The sequence below is a fragment of the Heterodontus francisci genome, chromosome 8, assembly GCF_036365525.1.
Source record: "Heterodontus francisci isolate sHetFra1 chromosome 8, sHetFra1.hap1, whole genome shotgun sequence".
Lineage (NCBI taxonomy): Eukaryota > Metazoa > Chordata > Chondrichthyes > Heterodontiformes > Heterodontidae > Heterodontus > Heterodontus francisci.
In genome coordinates this window covers 51,495,165-51,515,195 of record NC_090378.1, presented here as the reverse complement: position 1 = coordinate 51,515,195, position 20,031 = coordinate 51,495,165, and the positions used below count along the sequence as shown (strand labels likewise).

General features: G+C 43.0%; 1 protein-coding gene across 2 annotated transcripts in view; it reads right to left on the bottom strand.

Moving 5' to 3' along the window:
- Positions 1-20,031, bottom strand: part of ttc39a (tetratricopeptide repeat domain 39A) — a 123,606-nt gene that overhangs the window by 18,515 nt on the left and 85,060 nt on the right. For both annotated transcript variants that reach the window (XM_068037149.1, XM_068037150.1), the window contains 4 exons: positions 10,207-10,274; positions 10,042-10,101; positions 8,880-9,041; positions 996-1,087 (listed from right to left, as the gene is read on the bottom strand). In XM_068037149.1, coding sequence (XP_067893250.1) covers positions 996-1,087; positions 8,880-9,041; positions 10,042-10,101; positions 10,207-10,274 — 382 coding nt within the window. The remainder of the gene's footprint in view (positions 1-995; positions 1,088-8,879; positions 9,042-10,041; positions 10,102-10,206; positions 10,275-20,031) is intronic.

The window sequence follows — 20,031 nt, the reverse complement described above, 5'->3', positions numbered from 1 at the left end:
CATCAATGACCTTCCTTCAATCATAAGGTCAGAAGTGAGGATGTTCACTGATGATTGCACAATGTTTAGCACCATTCACGACTCCTCAGATACTGAAGCAGTCAGTGTAGAAATGCAGCAAGACCTGGACAAAATCCAGGCTTGGGCTGATAAGTGGCAAGTAACATTCGTGCCAGGCAATGACCATCTCCAACAAGAGAGAATCTAACCATCTCCCCTTGACATTCAATGGCATTACCATCGCTGAATCCCCCACTATCAACATCCTATGGGCTACCATTGACCAGAAACTGAACTGGAGTAGCCATATAAATACCGTGGCTACTACAGCAGGTCAGAGGCTAGGAATCCTGCAGCAAGTAACTCATCTTCTGACTCCCCAAAGTCTGTCCACCACCTACAAGGCACAAGTCAGGAGTGTGATGGAATACTCGCCACTTGCCTGGATGGCTGCAGCTCCAACAACACTCAAGAAGCTCAACACCATCCAGGACAAAGCAGCCGGCTTGATTGGCACCCCATCCACAAACATTCACTCTCTCCACCACTGACGCACAGTGGCAGCAGTGTGTACCATCTACAAGATGCACTGCAGCAAAGCACCAAGGTTCCTTAGATAGCACCTTCCAAACCCACGACCTCTACCAACTAGAAGGACAACAGCAGCAAATGCATGGGAACACCACCACCTGCAAGTTCCCTTCCAAGTCACACACCATCCTGACTTGGAACTATATCACCGTTCCTTCACTGTCGCTGGGTCAAAATCCTGGAACTCCCTTCCTAACAGCACTGTGGGTGTATCTACCTCCCATGGACTACAGCAGTTCAAGAAAGCAGTTCACCACCACCTTCTCAAGGGCAATTAGGGATGGGTAATAAATGCTGGCCTGGCCAGCGACACCACATCCCATGAATGAATAAATAAAAAAGTTAAAATTGTTTGCCAAAAACTTTAATGAAATAACATAACTTGTATTTATTAAACAACTGACCTGAATAGTTCAATTTCATCATCCCCAAAAGGTTTGTTGTCCTCATCTCCAAGCATGCCAAGATAGGCTGCTTTCATGTACATGTATGTAGACTGTGTTAAAAGAGAAAGGAAAAGATTAAGGCAACTGTCAAACCCAACTATTGCAGAATTCTTGTTTGTTTAAACCTTTTCAGTATCTTTCCCTTTTGGGTGATTTTTTTTTTACATTATGAATAATACATACATTATTTAATTTCAGTATTAGGAATGACCAGACTGATCTTACTTCCGTTTATAATCACTGCGGTTATAAACAAATTTTATAACATTAATATCACCAGAGAAAACAGGTTTCCATGTCATTGTTACAATAACAGTGTTTTCCAATTGAAGTATGGAGAATTTCATCCCATCTGTCCGAGTTACATTCAAACCTAGCTCCAGGAGGCAAAAACAGATGTCACTCGAAATTTAAACACTGTCATAGTAATATTCAGATCATAAATTCTGATCATAACTAGATTAAGGTATTTGCCACGCTGGTGGTCTTAATCTGGTCACTACCGGGCTCCTTTTTGATCTATTCTAACTTTACCATGCTAGTATTTTGGAAGCACAAATTTTTATCTTCCCTATGGCCCTCTGGTTTCCCATTGGTTCTGACATGAAGCACTAGAAAGATAAATATTGAAGAACTATGCTTTTAGTTCATTTCAAAAGGGAAAACAGCTTATTTAAAACAGTCCTAATGCAGCCAAACTTGGGCAGCACAGTGGCGCAGTGGTTAGCACCGCAGCCTCACAGCTCCAGCGACCCGGGTTCAGTTCTGGGTACTGCCTATGTGGAGTTTGCAAGTTTTCCCTGTGTCTGCGTGGGTTTCCGCCAGGTACTCCGGTTTCCTCCCACAGCCAAAAACCTGCAGGTAAATTGGCCATTATAAATTGCCCCTAGTGTAGGTAGATGGTAGGAGAATGGTGGGGATGTGGTAGAGAATATGCGGTTAATGTAGGATTAGTATAAATGGGTGGTTGTTGGTCGGCACATACTTGGTGAGCCGAAGGGCCTGTTTCAGTGCTGTATCTCTAAATAAATAAAATAAAAAATCATTTCTAGCTGAAGATCAGAGGCTTCTTGGGGTGATGTTAATCTCCAGGGTGCCATAGACATATTCACATTGTCAAGCAGCAGGTAGCCCTGTCTGCATTTAGAAAACATTTTACGGACATTTTTTTTGCACTGTTCAGCAATGTTTTAAAACAATGGCAAAATTTTTTTCATTTTGTACACCTTGGTGTTTGCAGTGGATAGAGTACTCATGGAATAATGTTCTGAAACCCAGCTTCAAATTATTATTTATCTCTCCTTTAATCTTAAACGTTTGCAGTAAATATCATTCTCTGCAAATGGCCACATCAATAAATATTTATTCAGGAAACAAACATAAGAAAGAAAACACATAGACAATGATAAATATATAGTAAACATTTCTGTAAATATGAATAGGAGATAAAGATCTTAAAATCAAGTAGATGCGCAATATGATTTTTCAGCTCATTCACTAAAGCAGTAATTATCCAACTCTATGGTTTATGATCAAAGACATCTGGTTAACAACTTCCTTACCCCTCTCCTCCCCCTCCATTGCACCAGGAAACAAGTTATGTTAAGTTACTAAAAAGTATGAAAACTTCATTCAATGAAGAACATAAACAAAATGCACTGCAGATCAATACAAACAGAAAATATTGCTGGAGGCTGACAGCTTAGATTTTAGCTGCAGCAAGTTGGAACACATCTGACTTCTTTTTATTTTCAATAGATGTTACTGCCTAATATTTGCAAGACTCACTGTACTTATTATTGCACATGTAGAATGCATAGAACCACTCTTCAAAATATATTGCAACAAACAAGAACCTCTTTATTCCACTAGGTTAAAGATGTACAACTCCTCAAACAAATATCACTAACAAACATGTAATTATCAGAATTGTACAAATTTTCAAAATATTAAAAACAATTCAGGAAATGTTAGTAAGCTCAGCTGCAGGAGTCTTTCTACAGTTTTCCTCTACATTTTGCCTCATGATTTAGTTAAAGATCAGCGAGCTACATTAAAGAGTATCCTATAGTTCCCAAGCAAAACAGTTCAACTCCATTACAATCCATTCTTTAAGTCCAGCATTACTAGTGCCAGTTTTGAACATTTTTTGTGAGCTCAATGACATTGGAATGCCACTTGCTTATTGACTGAATCAGTGGATCACATTGCAAATGTGATTCTTAGAACAATTACTTTATTCAAAGGTTTCCAATATATAATACACTATCTAGATAATGCTTTAAAAAAAAAGAGCATTTTCTCTCTTAATAACAGCCATGTATGTTATTTGTGTGAGCAATGTCTGAATCCAAATCTCAGACATGAAACATCTGCTGCATACACCTAAAAGCAATGTTAGAGAAACTTCCAAGCCTGTTAAAGATGACACTGAGACTAGGAAGCTTTGATGGAGACTGTTTATTGCTTACCACCAAGCATACTTCTCCACTCCTAACACCTAGCCAGTGCTGGCTGGTTCTTTATATATACATTTGAGTACATTAACTAATTAACACAACACCTGTTCACCCCATTACCTTCTCCTAACATCCATTAACAGAACTTATTAGACACTAACAGATACCCCTTTTCTTTAAATACATATAAAAACAAAAAAAAGACAAAATAATGTTTTTCTTTATCTTACATTATTATACCATTAACCTTCAACGGCACCAGCCATTAATTTGTATTCCCCCAATTAACAAAAAAAAAAACTTGTTTAAAGAATTACAAAGTGATCTAACAAAAAAAACTTCCATGTTTTCCTAACTCATCATAACACAAGGCAGCCCTCTTAGAGGACATCCAACAATTTCTTTGAACAAGCACCTCTCTTCATAAAGCAATCCGACAACTGATGACTTGCGTTGACCTATTTTGGAATTTTCTTTTCTTTCCAACATTTATACACGAGATCAATCCTCAACCTCTTTTCTGTGACACTTCCTGTCGAATGGACATTGTCCCAAAGAGAATGGTTCTCTATATAGCATTCTATAGGAAAGTTTTTCTCCGATTGCCCTTTATATTTGAGTTCCTTTAAAATACTCAATAAATACATACCCATATCTATCTCTATAAGTGCAAGTGTCTCAGCTGCTAAGGTGCTTTTAACTATCCTCTTTATTTTCTTCGATTCCCAGGTTAATGGACAACATTTGTCATTTCTTCTCACCACAAATACAATGAACCCTTCTGCGTTCGAATAACCATCGGTAAGATTAGCGTATGAGGCATCACTAAAAATGTCTAATTTATTTTCTTCTGGGTCATCCAATGCTGGAAACTTGAGTGTACATTTGTCTAAACTCAATTTTTTCAATGTCTTATTTGTTTTCTGCACTTCCCCAACTGTAGTATGTTTCAGCATGGTGCTCAATTCTAATACATCATAGCAAGCATCCGGTCTAGCTTGCGTGCACAACCAGTTTAATTGCCCGATTAGTCTCCTTAACTGGTCTGCTTCTTCCTTGGTTGCAGAGTCTTCCTTTAGTGAGGATCTGGCCTGATTTATTGGGATTTTTTTTTTAAACATTCTCTAGGCAAGACTGTTAATTTAGGGTTACACCCAACTTAACCTGCCTAATATTCACCCCTATATATTTAAAAACTCCAGAAGCTGGACTTACAATTTTAAATTCCTGTAGAACTTTACCACAAATTTCTCAAATGCCTCAGACCCTCCCCACAGAAAATCGTCCACATGCATCAAGAAAATACCTGCTTGTCTTTCTCAGTAACAATAAAACATTGCCGGATCCTCTTTTCGCTGAATACAACCAGCTTTTAATAGGACGGACCTAACTGAAAAATAGCACACTTGTTTAGTTTTCATAATTTCCCCTCTATCTCCAGCTTCTTTTGGTCACTTTAAAAATACTTCCCTTTGAAATTTCTCCCCGTGCAAAAATATTGCTTTGATGTCAATAGACTTACATTCTCATGAGTGTGTCGCTAAAAGGGCTAGGAAAATCCTCAAACTTGCTTTTCCTGCTGTTGGGGAGTCCACTCAACTTCTTGGTTGCCTAATCGTTCCTCAAATCCCCGAGCTACAAGTCTGGCCTTCATTTTGTACATACCATCGGGAAGTACTTTCTCTATACAGATCCATCTAAGAGACAATGCTGGTTGTCCTCTATCTGGCACCTCCATATATATGTCAAACTCTCTCCAAATGTCAAGCTCTTTGTTTTGCATCCTTTACCAACTTACCATCTAACTTGTTCGTAGCCACTAGTGCTTTTATATTCTAAGGGCTCCAACTTCTTGTGGCGCTCCTTGCTTGCTCTTTGGTCCTCGCCCTTGTTAAACTACAGCCCCTATGAGATTTCCTATCCATTGCTGGACTGCTACTACTCGACCTGTCCCTCCTACGACCAGAATTCTTCTCACATCGTAACTTTCTCCTTGGATTATGATCATAGTCAGGCCCACTGTCTGAACTTACACTACATTTTCACTTCCTTCTGCCAATCAATATGTCTGATATCCTGTCCCTTGTCTTGCACATTCAGCCAATGTTTGTATTTCCCTGTGGCCTTACCTCCCCTTCCTATAATGGTGGCTTCCCACCATTCGCTCGCCCCTTCTGGCATATACGTCACTCTATTCCCAACTTTCGGAGTTGACCTTTGGGATAAATGGCCTTATCTGGATCTTCACTATCACTTAGTCCCTTATCTGCCACAATCTGTTGCTCATAAGTGTCTGACATATACATATGCAAAGTACATGGTGCATTATCAGTTTCCATCATTTGTTCAGATTCAGTCAATGTATAATCAGTGCCAATAAGCCATGAGGAATGTACTGTAACAGTTTGGTTGCCATGTTGCAAAATTACTGTTTTGCCATCAGTGCTTATAACTTTTTCTGGGCCTCTCTATTCTTTCTGCCCTTCTCTTTTGTAATATACCATGTCCCCGCTATTAAAATTCTTTTCTGATGGCCTGATCCGATACCTCAAAACTCTCCTGATCTTTTCAGAAACCTTCGCCTTAATAAATGCTCTTCTCCCCAAACGCATGGTATTCAAATGTTCCACAAAAAATTGAACTAATTGTAGTCCCTCTAAAGCCAGGGGATGATCCCACATTACTGAAGGTATCTTCGGGTCCTTGCCATAAACTAATTGAAAGGGGTCGTAGCCCCCAATCATTTGAAGTGTTTTTTTCGCATGTACTGCCCACATTAGAGCAGTTGTCAATTTACAATTTGGTTGGTCAGCTATAACTTTTCGGAGCATTTAGTCAATCACAGCGTGATTTCTGTCACAAATTCCATTACTAAAAGGACTTTCTGCTGCCGTGTGCATTGCCACAATATTCATATTTTCACACATAGTGCTGAATTCATTATTGGCAAATTCTCCTCCATTGTCAGTTAGGAGTGGGAGCATTGGCTAGTTTTCTGTTCCTATCCACCTTTCCATTATTTTGTCCACTATTACTCTTTTGCCTTTACTACACCGTTGACAGAATGAATCTAGTCACTATGTCTATAAAGCGTAGAAGAAAAATGTTTTTATCTTTATCCCATACCTTCAAGTCCATCACTACGGTTTCATTAAAGTCCCTTGCTAATGGGAGACTCACGACGGCGTCCTTTTTTTTTATAAAACATATCACATTTTCCACTGATAAGTTTAGTGTAGTCATCATCTATTATCCCTGCATCTTTTAACAGAATCTGCAACCTATGACAAGATGGATGTACAAACTGTTGATATAGTTTTGAAATAATTTGCCTTTTCTCCTTTAAAGCCTTACCCCCAGATGCCATTAACATCTTTAACATCTTTCTTTAACATCCTGCTTATAATGTCCTAACTGTGTAAACCACGAAGCTACAGGTTTCCCTATCCCTACATGTTCCATATCTAATTTCTTCCAAGCCTTTTTCTTAGATGGTTTACTTAACAGCAAAGGTATTTCACTGGATACTACATCCATACTAATAAAATGATTTTCTCCTACCATTTTACACGGAATTACCATTCTTTTTAGTGATTTCAATGTGTTGTCAACACCAAACCTGAAACAGGTAGCAGTGTCATATTCTTTGACCTTATTTCAGTCTTCCTTACTTAAAGAATCCACTTAACACCTTAACGAGTCTACTCCACATACTGTGGACGTACACGCACTGTCTAGTAATAAGCAATTGAACAGATCTGCAACTGGGACACTCATTACCAGACTGAAGCTCCTCGTGACTAATACAATTCCTGCTGATTGATCAGTATCATCCTTACCTTCCATGTCATGTGTAATCTGAAAAACTCTCATTCCTTTTTGAAAAATGCAACGCATAATGATACTTTGAGTCACATCGGAAACACCTGTCAACCAATGTTTGGTTATTCCTGGGGTTCATCCTTCTGCCATAATTGCCCAATTCTTGCCATCTGTTATAGCTGCCAAAAGGTAGAGGTATGCAAAGGAAACCCGACGCGAGCCCAAATTCCGGACCCAGAAGTCCAACTCCACTCGACCCGAACCAGACACATTTACATGGGTAAAGGCCTGCTACCTGACCTGACCCCGATGGGATCCGACGGCATGTGTCAGATTCGGGTCAGGCTTCCGGGTCCAGCATTCGGAGTTGGGTCGGGTTTCCTTTGCACACCTGTACCAAAAGGCTTCTACCCGCCTTCATTGTGTGTATTTCTTCTTTAGTACTGACATTTGGGCTCCATATTTGAATGGCCTTGAAATGCTGCTAGCATTGTATCCTCCACCTTCGATGTCACTGCTGAAGAGCCCATTTGCGCCATGAAAGCGGCCGTTAAGGAATGTTTTCCCCAAAATTGTTTCAGGGAGTCAGACATCTGATCAAAAAGCATATCTCTCTTTGAATCTAACTCTGTTTAATACCAAAAGCCTATCCATGTTCAATATCCAACAATTTGAAGGAAAGTACTGATCTAGGAATTTCCAAGCAGAATCGCTCCAACCTTGCCTATAGTCAGTTAAACTCCACAATATATTCTTCTATGGAAGAACCATCCATTTTTCTAAATTTATCAAAGTCTGACCACACCTCATAGGCACTCAATAAGTCATCTTTCATAAATTATAAGAGATTTCCCAAGCCTTTCTCACTGTCCAAATGGTGAACCTCGAGCTCAGAGAACACTTTGCCCCTGATCTTGCTTCCGGCAGGGTGAAAGTGCAAGAGCTATTCCTTGCTTCCTTTTTGGTAAAGGCATAACCCGTGTCCAGAGGTCAGCTTAATTTTTCCATTGATCATAAGGTTCGGCTTCACAAAACAGCAGTGGAAAATCACATCCTGACAGCTTACGCCTGGCTTCAGTCATCTTTCTTCAAAAAAAAAACCCTCCAATTACACACTCCTCAAAAAAAAACTCCAATTCTAATCTCCGGTCTGAAAACAAATCTTAGTATCCAATCTTCACTTTCAGGCAACCATTCTCTGCTACGAATGTTGGAGAAACTTCCAAGCCCGTTTCTGAAGACGACACTGAGAAGAGACTGTTTTGATAGAAACTGTTTATTACTTACTTTTCCACTCCTAACACCACCTAACCAGTGCCGGCTGGCTCTTTATATATACATTTGAGTACAATTAACTAATCAGCACCCAACACCTGTTCACCCCATTACCTTCAACCAGTAGATATTTAACATCCATTAACAGAACTTATTAGACACTAACAAGCAAGTCCCTGCATCTTGGAGCGGAGGGGGTCCTGGGGAGCAGTTGAATTGGGGGGGGGGGGGGGGGGGGGAATACTTGTTTTTCTCAGACAAATGCCACATGTGGAGTTACTCTCACCTTGGACCATGAGTTTTCTTTACACAACAGATCCGCGTAGAAATAAGCCATTTTCCACTGACGTTTGAAAGTAAAGCACCACATTAGCTCCCAGTAGCACATGTGATGAAACTGCTTCCAGTGTTGCTGGGCCTCACAGCACTCCTCAAAGCGTAGAATAGCCTGGAGCATTGTTGAACAAAAAGGTAAATAACTATCAAAATGAAGATTAACTTGAATTTGAGAGAAATTAGAAAGGCAGATATTACATATTCTATTTCCAATACTAAAATGGTTACTTTTTTTTGCTCAAAATTTATAGCTGTTCGTTAAAGAATGTAGGTATTAAGTATTTGTAAGTAAATGAGCAGAAAGGATGAATGCAAGTTTACTCATATATAAAGGAGCTATTTTAACACCCCTCACCTTACCCAGTGGAAATGGTTGGGCAGGACAGTTAAAAATGTTTTTTTTTGGGGGGATGTGGGATGCCCGTCACACTTTCCTGTCTCATTATTTTAACTTGTCCATATTCAGCACCAAAGGTTATCCTGCCCAGTGGAGCAGTGGCCTAATTTAAATGCAACATTTGTTTCCTGATGATGGTTTGCAGAAGGACAAAGGCAGATGAATTCACATGTCCTCAAATAATATTTTCTGCTACATTAAAGACAAGATAAGGTGAAACATCCCAATCTACTATTATAATTTATCATTAACTCTGTCAGCTTATACATAGTCAAATAAATAGACCATGCAAAGCAAAACAGATGCTGTGTAATGTCACTGTTGCCCCTTTGGAGAGGGAGAGAGACAGCATGATGTATCCAATTAAAAATGGCAGAATTACACTTCTGGAACAGTTGCCAGAACACGAATGAATATGGTTGCAGAACAGAAATGTACTGCAGTCCTTATGATGATGCAATTTTTTTTTTTAAATGAGTTTTACAAAGTAGTCAAATAAAGATTGTTAGACCAAGATTGCATTATTGAATCCATTAACAACTCCATTTATTTACTAAGCAGTAATTTCTATCTTTACAAGAGGAGCAGTGGAGACTGCTGACAGTTATGCCAATATAATTGGAATAATTAGGAGTAAAATCTGTTCTGCCAGATTACCACCCATGTAGTCAAGATGAGATTTTTCCCATTTCATGTCCACCTGTTTCCTACTTACTGCATCAATATTGCCTCTGATTTCTTCAATTCTTCCTGCAAAAAACAAGAAGATGGCACCCTGCAGGAACACAGAGCGAGAATCTTAAACTTAAAAGATATTTGTTACTATTTAATTACAATGTTTTAATATAAAATATTTATAAGTCTTCCATAGAATTACTACCTTTGGATACCGTTTAAGAAAGGGTAGTAGTAATCGCTCTGCATCATCAACATCACCTTCGCCTGTCCCTGTTCAGAATTGCAAATTCAATTCAAGTCAGGATTTTAATATTACAGAAGTTATAACAGTGGCAATATTTGTTAAAACACGACCTTTTATAATTTGTTATCTGCACAGGACTAAAAATGTAACAGATTCGAATGTCATTTGTTTCAATTATCAGTTTTTCTATTTTTAAGATCTCTCATACTCCTGCTCTCCTTTCGCCATCCTTTATCTTTCTTTTTTAAGTCAAACCACCAAAATCAAAAATGCAACTTGCTTTTACTCAGAAAATAATGTGCGTAAGGAAAAGTTAAAGCGGTTCTGTACAGCTTACTAATTAATATTTTGCAAAAGCAGTAAAATTCATTCCGTATTCCATTACGAGAAGAACAAAAACATCTTTGCCACTAAATTTGCTTCCATTGTGCCTCAGGAACTGTCATCATGAAAGCCGGAGAAGCTGAAAATGGCACGTGTGGCGAGCCCTGACTGCCAGGGCACTAGCGTGGGCATGCGTGCATGCGCTGGAAGTTTGCAGTGGGCTGATTGTGATGTCAATCAGCCTCTTCAGCTGATATGATGCATGGTCTGCCAATTTGGACCACGGAAGTCCAGTTAACACCCTTTCCTACTCACTCACAGCTGAACATGTGCGCATCTCATCAAAAAAATCTGATATGCCAAAAGAGGAATTTTTAATTAATCGGTGGAAAACTTACATTAAACTTTTAATGGGAAAACCCCTGCAGTTGACTTTTTAAAAAAAACTGGCAGCCAAGATGGCCACCACAATATACAACCGAAACACCTTTTCATATTCGATAGATCTACCCCGGAGCCAGAGGTTTGAACAGCATGGACTGAAAACAATGGCTTGCTCTAAGTGATTGAATTTCCTAAAATTAGTAGTCAAGGCAATCCTAACACCTTGAACTTTGAGAGAGCAAAACCCCCCCCCCCTCCAAGTGTAAATTGGCATCCTGGGGCCTGTGGAGCCACTTCCTAACCTTGAATTTCATTAGAAGGTTCCAGAAAACCTGAAGCAGTTACATGATTGTCTATCCATCTCGGGGGCAGCTGTTTTTTTCCCCCCCCCCTTGGACAAAGAGACAGGCAGTAACTGGGACTGCAGCAGCACAGAAAGCCATGTGCCTCCCTTTCTCTCTCCCCAGAAAACATCAAGTTTGAAAGCTGTCTGCGGCTGTGGACCCTCCAAGCCTACAGACTGCTACAGCCAGAGTCCGGGGGAAGAGAGTCACCTACCAGTCTGCCTTAAAATAAACCCTGAGCAAAGCAGGCCAGCCACAAAGTGCACTTTGACCAACCAAGAATTTCAAGAATACCACTGAATCATCCAACCCCACCGACGGTTTATTTGTTCCAGACTTTAATTCAACCAAAAAACCTACTTTTCACTTTGTAATCTATGTGTGTGTGTGTGTGAGAGAGAGAGTGAGTGATTCTCATGTGAATGTGTGCGTGATTGCGTATTTTTATTATTTTTAAATCAGGTTTAGATTGTTAAGTATAATAAACTTACCTCTTTCTTGTTTAAACTCGAGAAAACCTGTCTGATTGGTTCTTTCATGATCATATTAAAGGAAAAAGGAAAACACTCACTGGTCAGCACAACCACTGTTTAAAAGGAATAAACCCTGTTGCGGTCAAATAAGAGGAAGGGCACGAGGGGCGATTGTGACCCCCTCCTCACTCGATGGTGACAACCTACACGAGGGACCCCCCCCACCCCATCACTAGTCTTGTTTAAAGGGCCAGCCATCCAATTTGCAGGTGAGGTGCTTTTGACTTATTTTTGCCGTTGCAAAGTTTATGGAAATACTGTGGTGTGTTCTTAAAAGAGTTTAGGTAACTTTTTGGATTTTGAAGGTAGTATTGCTGTATCCTGATGGAGTTCAGAGGAGTTTTCTGCCCTGTCAACAGAAAGCCTGCTGGAACAATGGGGGCTACAGTTGCAGTCCCTCTGGGGTTGCAATACGACAAGAACATGGAGCACAGGCACCAGAGAGGGGAAGCTGTGTGCAGATAAGAAGGAAGGTTGGTTCTCAACACAAGGCCCTATCCACCAAGGGTATTCAGGGAGCACTTTTTCTTCTGCCACCTCAGCCAGGAGTAAGGTGTGAAGTGCCTACGATTCACCAAGGACAAGGTCACTAAACTGTGCCATCTTCAATAGGACCTACAGCCGCACTGCAGGGTGAGAATAGTACGGCCGCACTCAACTGCTACACAAGCAGATCCTTCCAGGTGGGAGCAGATGACATAGCCAACATTTTCTGTTTGCCATTCATCACTGCATCAGGAAGGTGATGGAGGCCCTGTATGCCAGCATAAGGAACTTGAACGTCTTCTATCTTACCAGAGAGAAGCAGGAGGAGAAGGCACGTGGCTTTACCAGGGTAGCGGAATTTCGAATAGTGCAGGGAGCACACATGTGGCTCTGTGGGCCCCAAATGTAATCAGGAAGATGTACTGCAACCGTAAGGTCTACCACTCCACTAATGTGCAGTCCGTATGTGACCATGCACAGAACACAATATCGATGAATGCCTGTTACCTGTCAGCAGCCACAATACCTTCATCCTGAAGCAGTCAGCCATTCCCACTATCTTTGAGCCACCATGACGAACCAGAAGCTGGCTGCTTGGTGACAAGGGACACCCTCTATACACCTGGCTCTTGAATCCCCTCTGCCACCCGGTGATGCAAGGAAACGCGCCTATAACAAGAGCCATGCAGCCACAAGGAACATCCTGAAACAACAGTTCCACTGCCTGGACAGCTCAAGCGAGCCCTCCCGTACTCACCAGAGTGGGTCTTCAGAGCGTCACACAGAAACATCACTGATTTACATTTTATCTTTGTACATGCTTGGTGAAGGTTTCTTCCATTTGGATTGCCAGTTAAGAGTAGAAACCACTGATTTCCACAGTACAAGGACGTAAACAGATATCCACAATGAGGTAACTGATAACACACTCCAATCTCATAGAAATGTACAAAGAAACAAAAGGAGGCACAGCATTGAGACACCAACACCAGGGAGGCAACATACCATCCTCGATTCACGTCTGAGGCTGCAGAAATGCCTGTTTGTTCCCATAACTATAGTATCTTCCATGACGATTGCTTTCCCAATCTTCCTCTGTACTTTCCACTTACCCACCGCCCCACCCCCACCGTACAGCTGAGACATCCATGGTGCCATGGACTTGACTCTGGTTGCACTCCCCAGTAGAAATATCACTGACCTGTATTCAGAACGTACCACAGGTTGGAAAGCAAGATGCACTCCAGGAACTCTTGAATGACCTGCCTGATCATCCTTGTCTGTCCTTCAGTCACCTATTCCTTCTTTGCCTGCACACCCTTAAGTTGTGGGGTTACTACATCCAGAAACGTGGTATATACATAGTTCTTAGCCTTGCAGATGCACCACGGTGATGCCAGCTGCTGCTCAATCTCTGCAACCTGGAGCTGAAGCTCCTCCAGCTGACAACACTTCCTGCACATGCGGTTTTCCAGGACACGAGAAGGAACCTGGAGTTCCCACATGGAACAGGAGGTGCATCGAACGGGACTGTGGTGTCCTGCCATGACTCTATTTAGACTATTAACAGACATAACAGAAATAAACTTACGACCTAAACAAATAAACAATCACCAGCAACTCACCAATCAGCTTCTTCCCTTTTGCTAGCATCAGATTATTTTATTGGGAGGTTAATTTAAATAAAATGTAAGACTTAGACTTAAGCCTACTTCAACACACCAAATTAAAAACTTACCAAACTTAAAAAGCTATTGGTCAATTGAGTACATTTCTTTGTTTAATCTACTACCCTCACTTAGAGAAATAAAGACAACAGTAACACTCGGACCATTTACCCACCTGTGACCTCATTTGCTGATTTTTTTTTCACCTAATATGCGCTGCCACTGCTCAGCTCTGTGTCTCTGGGGTCCTGTCTCCTGCTCTATTTATTGTTGTTGCCGCTGCTCCTCCTACTGCTACTGCTCAGGTCCACGCTGTCTGTGTCCAGGGCCCTGTCTCCCACTCTATTGCTGCTGCTCTTCCTACTGCTACAACTCAGGTCCGCGCTCCTCTGTGTCTGGGGCCCTGTTTCATGCTCTATTTATTGCTGCAGCTGCTCCTCATACTGCTGCCGCTCAAGCCCATGCTCTGTGCATCCCTTCGTGCCTGTCTTGTGGGTGCCTTTGACTAGCTTGGTGCTCCTATGCAGTGCTACCCCAGTGTCTGCAGCATGGCTGGTGGATGGCTGCTGATTTTCACTTAGCAAGACTGCAGATGACCTCGCAGGACAACCTCAAGTAGTTCTGGGCTTTAAGGACCTGGCTTCGGACTGCACCATCTCAGTATGAACAACAGCAGTATGGGCTGTCTGGCTGACAGGCAACAGCAAAGGAATCGGCGGAGTGACAGTATTGGGAGCATGAATGCTGTCATCCTGAGAAAAGGTAGCAGGTGTGTGCTATGATGACAGTGGCACTCCTTGTGGTAGCGCCTCAGCAATCTAAGTAACCTGAAGGGTAGATTGTTGGATTGCAGTGAGAGTCTGCATGCTCCTTTGAGCACTGAGATCCACAGCCATGATGGTAGCAGTCTGAGCCTGCATGGCAGCAAGCATGCATCACAGGTGGATCCACAAGTGCAGACAATACTTCCATACTGTAAAGGATGGGCTCCAAGCTCTGCTCAAAGCCCTGTGCAATATTGGAGCCACACTTCTCCATGCTCCTCGACAATGACCACGGGCTGTTTGGCAGGCCTGTCAATGCACCATGCTCATCAGGGCTTTCCTGTATGTATCCTCATTAGAGTCCTCCGCAGCAGAACTTGCCCTCAACCTCTCCCTTGGGGAGCTGGCACATGAAATGTCCTTTCCCCCAGCCCCACTCATTCCCGGTGACTCACTACGTGCAGATCCAGACTCTATATTATCCTCTAAGGTATGAGCAGTGCCAGTATCTAAGCTGGTAGCTATGATTGTCAGAGCAAGTGATGCAGTTTCTTCTTCAAGGTTTGCCCTTCCTTATGAGGCTGCAGTGGCTGGTCAGGTGAAAGTTCTTTGGTATCTGAAAGCATAAATGCAGAAGGGGATGGCTGTGGTGAGGGAAGGGGATGTGGGACGGAAAGCAACAGGTCCATGGTCACACCATGTGCAGCTTTCACTTCATGATGAATGCAGCTTCCCTTGAAGAGGGGCAAGCTGTCTTTAAGATTTGTGGGCTAGCAGAAACATGTGCTAGTCATACACGCTGCTTGGCCCTCTGTTGAGCATGCAGACAACCAGCAGCATGTTTGGCGCTGGCTGGGCTGCACGCTGAAATCAATCAAATGAGCAGCATGAAGTTGGCATGCTGCCTGTCTCAATGGGACCTAGTGCGGGCTAACTGTGAATCATGACCCACATGGCCAAAAACAGAAACAACTGAATATTTTCCCCCTTGCACTTATATAACACCTTTAACTAAAAAAAAATCCCAGGGTGCTTTACATTAAAAAAAACATGGACACAGCCAGTAGGGAGAAATTAGGAAAGGTGATTGAAAGTTTTGGGAACGTTTTTAAAGGCGGGTGGTGGGGAGACTGAGTGATATAGGAAGGAAAGTCCAGATGGTAGGATCCAAAAGAGTGAAGGCTCTTCCATCAATGGAATGTTCAGGTAGGAGGGTTGGAGGAGATATAGGACTGGAGAATATACCAAGGATAGGATTGAGCAAAGCCACAAAATTTAAATGCAAGGACAATGATTTAAAATTTAATGCATTGGAGGATAGATACCATTTAAAAAAAGGTAACAACCATTGCCATCATAAGTCAATGAGAACAAAATAAGACAGGTTACATATTTCAGAGTTCTGGACAAGTTGGAGTTAATGGAGGGTGGGGATGTTATGCCATCAAGAAGTGCTGTGAATAGTTGAGTTTACAGATAATGAAAGCATGTATAAGGGTTTCAGTGGCTAAGAGGCTAAGAGATTGTCAGAGACAGGGAGCAATGCAAAGATGGAAGTAAATGTTCTTTGTGTAAGATGAAACAATTCACATCCAGAACAAAAACAGTAGCTTCCAAAAATGTTATGAACAAACACAATAGGTTCTTAGGATCTTATTTGATAATTTCCATTTCCCATTCCCATTTTCCAGTAGTTATAGCATACTGTCAGAAAATATGTTTTAAGCAAAGGCACTGTGAATAGGGGCTTTGCTTTGTTTGAGCTGATTTAATTATGTTGTTAGGATCATTGAAGCTCTCTTTTCTCTAACACTGCAGTTACACATGACATGATTTAGAGATAACTTCAAGCTTCCCCTTCTAACTTAGAACAAAGCTTAGATTATGGATGGCCAAATTTAGGGCCTCATCTGTCAATATCCCCATTGTAAGATCCACAGTAACTTTATCCCATGGTATTTTAAAGATAGAGTATCACAATGCTGTGTGAAAGCTTTGCTTGGGACAGCATTCTCAAACTTTTCTCCACAAGCTGCGGTACTGTAGTATGCAAAAGACCAAACTTGTGGAGGAAAATTACAGCAAGGTGGTATTGTTGGCAGCACTCTTGCCTCGAAGTCAGAAGGTTGTGGGTTCAAGTCCTGCTCCAGGACTCGAGTGCAACAGCCAAAGCTGACACTGATAGTACTTAGGGAATATTGCACTGTTAGAGATGCTATCTTTCAGAGGAAACATGAAATAACAAAGCTAACTACCCTCTCCAGTGGGTGTAAATGATCCCAATGCACGATTTTGAAGAAGAGCAGGGGAGCTATCTCCAGTGTCTTAGCCAATATTTATCACTCAATTAACATCACAGGTTATCACATTGCTGTTTGTGGGAGCTTGTGCGCAAATTGCCTGCTGCATTTCCTACATTACTAGACTTCAAAAAATACTTCATTGACATCTGGTGGTTGTGAAAGGCACTATACAAACGCAAGTCTTTGTTTCAATGACTGTAGAAGGTAAATCAAATTTTCATCATCATAGTGCTTTATCATAACTTCGGGAAATCCCAGAACATTTCATAACCAGTGAAATCATTGATGATATGTCAAGAAGCACACAGCCACCTCCCACACACAGTAGGGGCGGCACAGTGGCGCAGTGGTTACCACAGCAGCCTCACAGCTCCAGGGACCCGGGTTCAATTCTGGGTACTGCCTGTGCGGAGTTTGCAAGTTCTCCCTGTGACCGCGTGGGTTTTCACCGGGGGCTCCGGTTTCCTCCCACCACCAAAGATTTGCAGGCGATGGGTAAATTGGCCATTGTAAATTGCCCCTAGTGTAGGTAGGTGGTAGGGAATATGGGATTACTGCAGGAATAGTATAAATGGGTGGTTATTGGTCAGCACAGACTAGCTGGGCCGAAGGGCCTGTTTCAGTGCTGTGAGAGCGCGGGTAAGTGGATCTGAGTCCACGAAAAGATCAGCCATGATCTTATTGAATGGCAGAGCAGGCTCGAGGGGCCGGACGGCCTACTCCTGCTCCTAGTTCTTATGATACCTAAATAAATAAACACAGCAAATGTACTACAACTGAAATATTCAGATCTCAGTCTTCAAAGCCCTGCAGTTATATTACGAAGCACTTTCACCTCTAAGTCATAAGATTGTGAATTCAGATCTGTCTTTATGGACTAGAATACATAATTTTAGCTGTGCCTTAAATATGCATTGTTGGAGGATCTACTTTTAAAATTTTTCATTTTTTGAAGCTAAGGCCAGTAATTTACCCGGCTGTTTAGAGCGAGTTTGGAGGTGCCGGGTGGGGGAGGAGGGTTGCCATAAAATGGCAGCAAACTGCGTTTAGCTGGAAGTCCTTTGTCTTGACATCACTTCCAGATTTTACCGAGGCGAGAACCATGGAGGGCGGACCTCTGACATCGAGGCAGTGGGACACCAATTAAGGTAGTTGAAAGGCCAACTGACTGCAATGTTTAGGAACATTTCTCATTTTACCAGTGGCACATGGGGACTACGGGGCTTCGGAGACCTGCCTGGTTAAACAAGGAGGCAAGGAAGCGGGCGCTAAGTGCTGGCTCTCTTAGGAAGCCATCGGGAGAGGGAGTGTGTACTGGCAGGAAGGGTGGCGCACAGAGGGAACTGCCAGACTTAGACAGAATGGGGGAGAAGGTGCCAGGACTGTGGGGTTGTGTTGTCAGGGACACATAGGGGCAGTGACACTTGCTCCGAGCAAAGGACTCCGGGACAGGTTTGGGGAGCCATCTGGAATGAAGGCCGAGGCATAAGAGAGGTCACCTGCCACGGGTCTCATGCATCCAGGCCTCGGGGCCCCCATTGAGGAGGAGGGGCAGGCATCGACAGGGGCACATCAGCAACCTCAGAACCAGCAAGGGGGCCAGCCTCAGGGTGGGCATGGCACAGAACGGTACAGAGGTGCAGGCCAACAGGCACCTGGGTGCAGAGGAGGCTACCCCGCAGAAGAGGCTACCCCCAGGAGAAAGTGTTACGTCCAAGGCTGAACTTTCTCCAGATGTCCAAGCGGCAGTCTCAGTAAAGAGTGCGGCTCTCCAGGCAGGCAAGTCACTGATCTCGGCGCTATGCTGCAGGTCAAAATGGGACCCATGGGGGTTGGTGGACACCCAATGTCAGTGGCGCAGAAGATCACCATGGCTCTCAGCTTCTACACCTCCGGCTCTTTCCAGGGATCCAATGGGGACATGTGTGGGATCTCCAGTCTGCAGCTCACTGGTGCATCAAGGAGGTGACCAATGCCAGGTTCAAGAAGACCGGTGACTAGGTGCGCTAACACAGCAATCCGGAAAGTCAGGCAGAGGAATCCATTACCTTCAGGGCCATTGCTGGATTGCCCCAGATAGAAGGCATCATCGACTGCACACACGTGGCCATCAGGGCTCCCACGGACCAACCAGCGTCCTTCATAAGCAGAGAGGGCTTCCATTCCATCAATGTCCAACTGGTTTGCGACCACTGAAAGTGAATCCTTCAGGTGTATGCACAGTTCCCAGGATGCAGCCACAACGCCTACATATTTCAGCAGTCCCAGATGCCTTAGCTTTTCCGGCCCTCCGATTAAAGATATGGCTGCCCAAGTCTATGAGGAACCCATGCACGGAGGCAGAGGAGAGGTACAACACCTGTCAAGCCAAGCTACCATCAAGCACTGCTCAAACTAGCACTACAGAAAGGAGAGGCACTGAACAATGAGTACATCGCTGATTGCAATGTCCCCTCCAATGATGAGGATGTGGACTAGCCAGCTGAACATGAGGTGCAACATGACGGATCTGTTGGACCACAGGGCAAGGCTCAATGAGGTACGCACTAGAGAGGCTGGGGACACCCTAATACAGAGACTTTTCCTGTGAACATTTTGCCTTTTCAGAAAGATTCCAATAAAGCCTTACCTTTAATCAGTCCTGTTGTCGTCCCCTTCATTTTTCACTTCATCGCCCAGCACACAGCAGCAAGGCTGAGGAGCTGAACGGATAGAGCTTTGTCCATCACTTCAATCCAGTGTGCGAGCAAGGGTGTAGATGAGATCTCACAAGGCAGTAAGAATTGGAGTGGGAAGCAGCTACAGTCCCGGCGTACCAAGGGAATCCTGCACAAGTGTTGGACCCACCTGTCATCGCGGCAACTTGAGGCGATGGTGACACTGACAGAGGGGCTGAGGAGCCACTGTTCACCCAAGGAGTGCCCTAACAGGAGCCCCCAGAAGCAGAAGTCAACTGCTCCTCCCCTGCAAGGCACACT